Source organism: Cinclus cinclus, unplaced genomic scaffold, assembly GCF_963662255.1.
Source record: "Cinclus cinclus unplaced genomic scaffold, bCinCin1.1 SCAFFOLD_32, whole genome shotgun sequence".
In the NCBI taxonomy this organism is placed as follows: domain Eukaryota; kingdom Metazoa; phylum Chordata; class Aves; order Passeriformes; family Cinclidae; genus Cinclus; species Cinclus cinclus.
This window is the reverse complement of record NW_026912098.1, coordinates 3,267,969-3,271,305: the sequence shown is the minus strand read 5'-3', so window position 1 is coordinate 3,271,305 and position 3,337 is coordinate 3,267,969. Positions and strand designations below refer to the sequence as shown.

The 3,337-nt window shown below is 45.4% G+C and overlaps 1 protein-coding gene across 1 annotated transcript; it reads right to left on the bottom strand.

Annotated features, from left to right (window-relative positions):
* Positions 1-485: 485 nt before the first annotated feature.
* LOC134057236 (olfactory receptor 14J1-like) lies at positions 486-2,843 on the bottom strand. The gene has a single exon (XM_062514234.1). It carries the CDS (start codon positions 2,841-2,843, stop codon positions 1,911-1,913), a length of 933 nt encoding a protein of 310 aa, XP_062370218.1. The 3' UTR covers positions 486-1,910.
* Between the last annotated feature and the right edge of the window lie 494 nt (positions 2,844-3,337).

Here is a 3,337-nt window from a genome sequence, read left to right as displayed (position 1 = left end):
TCCTGCCCAGCTCCTGCCCACCAGGAGTTTTCTGACAGGGCCTGGTGGATACAGGGAGGGCTGGGGATGTTGTCTACTTGAACTTTAGCCTTTGACAGCATATCCCACAGCATTCCCTGGAAAAGCTGAAGCCTGTGGCTTGGAGCGGTTCACCCCTCCCTGGGCTAAGAACTGGATGGACATCGGGGCCCAGAGAGTGGTGGGGAATGGTGCCACATGCAGCGTGTGTGCAGTGGTGTCCTGCAGGGATCAGTGTGGGCCCAGTCCTGTTTAACATCTTTATTGATGATGTGGAGAAGGGAGCACAGTGCACCATCAGCAAATGTGCAGATGGCACCAAGCTGGGTGTGAGTGTGGATGTGCTGGAGGGTAGGAGAGCTCTGCAGAGGGACCTGGACAGGCTGGATCCAGGGCCCAAATCCAACAGGGTGAGGTTTAACAAGACCAAGAGCTGGGTCCTGCCCCTTGACCACAACAACCCCTGCAGTGCTCCAGGCTGGGGACAGAGTGGCTGGAGAGGGGCCAGGCAGAAAGGGACCTGGGGGCAGTGATGGACAGCAGGGTGGACATGAGCCAGCAGTGTGCCCAGGTGGGCAATGGCACCTGGCCTGTGTTATAAGTGAGTTATTGGAATTGATAGAAATAAATTTGATTAGATTTAGTATAATTTATTTAATAAGTGGTAGTAAGTAAAAGAGTGTTGGGTGATTGGGGAATTTTTGTTTTATTAATGGTTCATGATTTTTTATTTGATAGTTTTGATTTATATATTTTTTAATTTTTTGTGTCATGTATCTTTTTTCTTGTGTTTTGTGTATATGTGGTGTGTTGTTAGGGTTTTTTTTTTTTGTTTTCTAGTCGTTGTGAAGATGAAGGCTTTTTATTATTTTGGTGTTTTGATGAATTTTTATATATTTCTTATATAATTTTTAGGATTTTTAATTTTTTTTTATTATATTGGATGGTTGTAGTTAGATTTCATGTTTGTAGTTAGGTTTTATATTTGTAGTTAAATTTTGGGAAATGTATATTTTGGGCTTTTTGGTTGTTGTTAATTAGGTTTGGTGAATAAATATTGACTGTACTTCGTTTTATTATTTTTATTTTGTTTATTGAACTGTTGTAATTTTTGATGATCTAGAATTCGAGTTTTAGTTAAGATTGGGGGTTTTTTGTTGGTTTATATTTAGTTTGGGTGAGTATTAAATGGGTAGTTTTTAGGTGGATTTTTAGAATAGTAATTATTTTGTTAAGAATATATGGTTTAAATGATAATTTAAAATTAGTAATATTATTAGTTTGGTAAGAGATGATAAGAGGGTGGGGTATGGTTATGGGGAATGGTTAAACTATGATTTATATTAATTTTGTTGGGTTTTTTGGGATTTGTTTTTTTGAATTTTTTTGTAGTTTTGTTATGGTATTTTGTGTAATTTTGGTATGATTTGTATATATATATAGTTGGTTTTTTTTAAGAGCAGTGTAAAGTTTTTTTTGTTGTTGTAAAAATATTAATGTATGAGGAATGGTGTGGCCATCAGGAGCCGAGCTGCTGTGCCACCCCTGACCTGCCCCCACCTCTGCACACAGATATTGCTGCTGCAGCTCTAGAGAAGGGAGCAGAAGGAATCTTCAAAGAAAGGAGATCTCCAGAAAAAAAAAATAAAAAATGGGAGATCCTTTAGTTAATTTAAAGCTACAGAGAACAGAGCCCGTCCTGGACAGAGTCTGGGGCCAGAGCAAAGGAGGAGAGACAAAAATATATCACAAATATGGGCATGATTTTGTGCACAAATTATTAGACTAAAAAGTAAAAACTTCTGGCAATGAAGGAAAAGAAAGAATTCTCAAAAATTATTTATTTTACAAGTGACTAGGAGAAAATGGCAACTCACAGAAATTGGCAAAGTTCACTGTTTGTGAAACCTTCCAGTCATCAGTGTCCGCAGTGCAGCCTTGAGCTCCTGGTTCCTCAGGCTGTAGATGAGGGGGTTCAGGGCTGGAGGCACCACTGAGTACAGAACTGACAGGGACAGATCCAGGGATGGGGAGGAGATGGAGGGGGGCTTCAGGTAGGCAAAAACCCCAGTGCTAATAAACAGGGAAACCACGGCCAGGTGAGGGAGGCAGGTGGAAAAGGCTTTGTGCCTTCCCTGCTCAGAGGGGATCCTCAGCACAGCCCTGAAGATCTGCACATAGGAGAAAACAATGAACACAAAACAACCAAATACCAAACAGACACTAACAGCAAGAAGCCCAAGTTCCCTGAGGTAGGAGTGTGAGCAGGAGAGTTTGAGGATCTGGGGGATTTCACAAAAGAACTGACCCAGGGCATTGCCATGGCACAGGGGCAGGGAAAATGTATTGGCTGTGTGCAGCAGGGAATAGAGAAAGGCACTGGCCCAGGCAGCTGCTGCCATGTGGGCACAAGCTCTGCTGCCCAGGAGGGTCCCGTAGTGCAGGGGTTTGCAGATGGACACGTAGCGGTCGTAGCACATGATGGTCAGGAGGGACAGCTCTGCTGAGATGAAGAACAAAAAGAAAAACAGCTGAGCAGCACATGCAGAGTAGGAGATGTTGTTGGTGTCCCAGAGGGAATTGTGCATGGCTTTGGGGACAGTGGTGCAGATGGAGCCCAGGTCAGTGAGGGCCAGGTTGAGCAGGAAGAAGAACATGGGGGTGTGCAGGTGGTGGCCGCAGGCTACGGCGCTGATGATGAGGCCGTTGGCCAGGAGGGCAGCCAGGGAGATGCCCAGGAAGAGGCAGAAGTGCAGGAGCTGCAGCTGCCGCGTGTCTGCCAATGCCAGCAGGAGGAAGTGCCTGATGGAGCTGCTGTTGGACATTTTTGGTGTCTTGGCATGGGGATCTGTAAGAACAGTAATAATTCAATAGTTTGGTTTGGAGATGACTTGAAATATCCCAGCCCAGCTTGGTGTCACTTTCCCCCCACTGCCTGCCCAGGGCTCTGCTGCCTGGAGCTCTCCCTGCCAGCTGCTGCTTCCCTGTGCCCAGGGCTGGGCCCTGCCAGTGCTGCCAGAGCCCAGCCCAGCCCTAGGGGCTCAGCTCTGCCCTGCAGACCCCTCCCAGCACAGGGCACTGCCAGGGCCAGCTCTGCCTCTGCAGGCTCTGATGGCAAAGTCAGAGCAACCCTGAGGATGCTGGAAAAGCTACACTGATGCTGCCTGTAAGGGACCCTGTGCTGATTTCTTTCTTTGCCTGGTTTATTCAGACCTGAGAGAAATTGTTCTTATTGTTCTCAACCTGAACAGACATATGAATATCAATGTTCAATTTTCCATCCAGGCAAACCTGAGCAGTAGATTATAAAATCAGGATT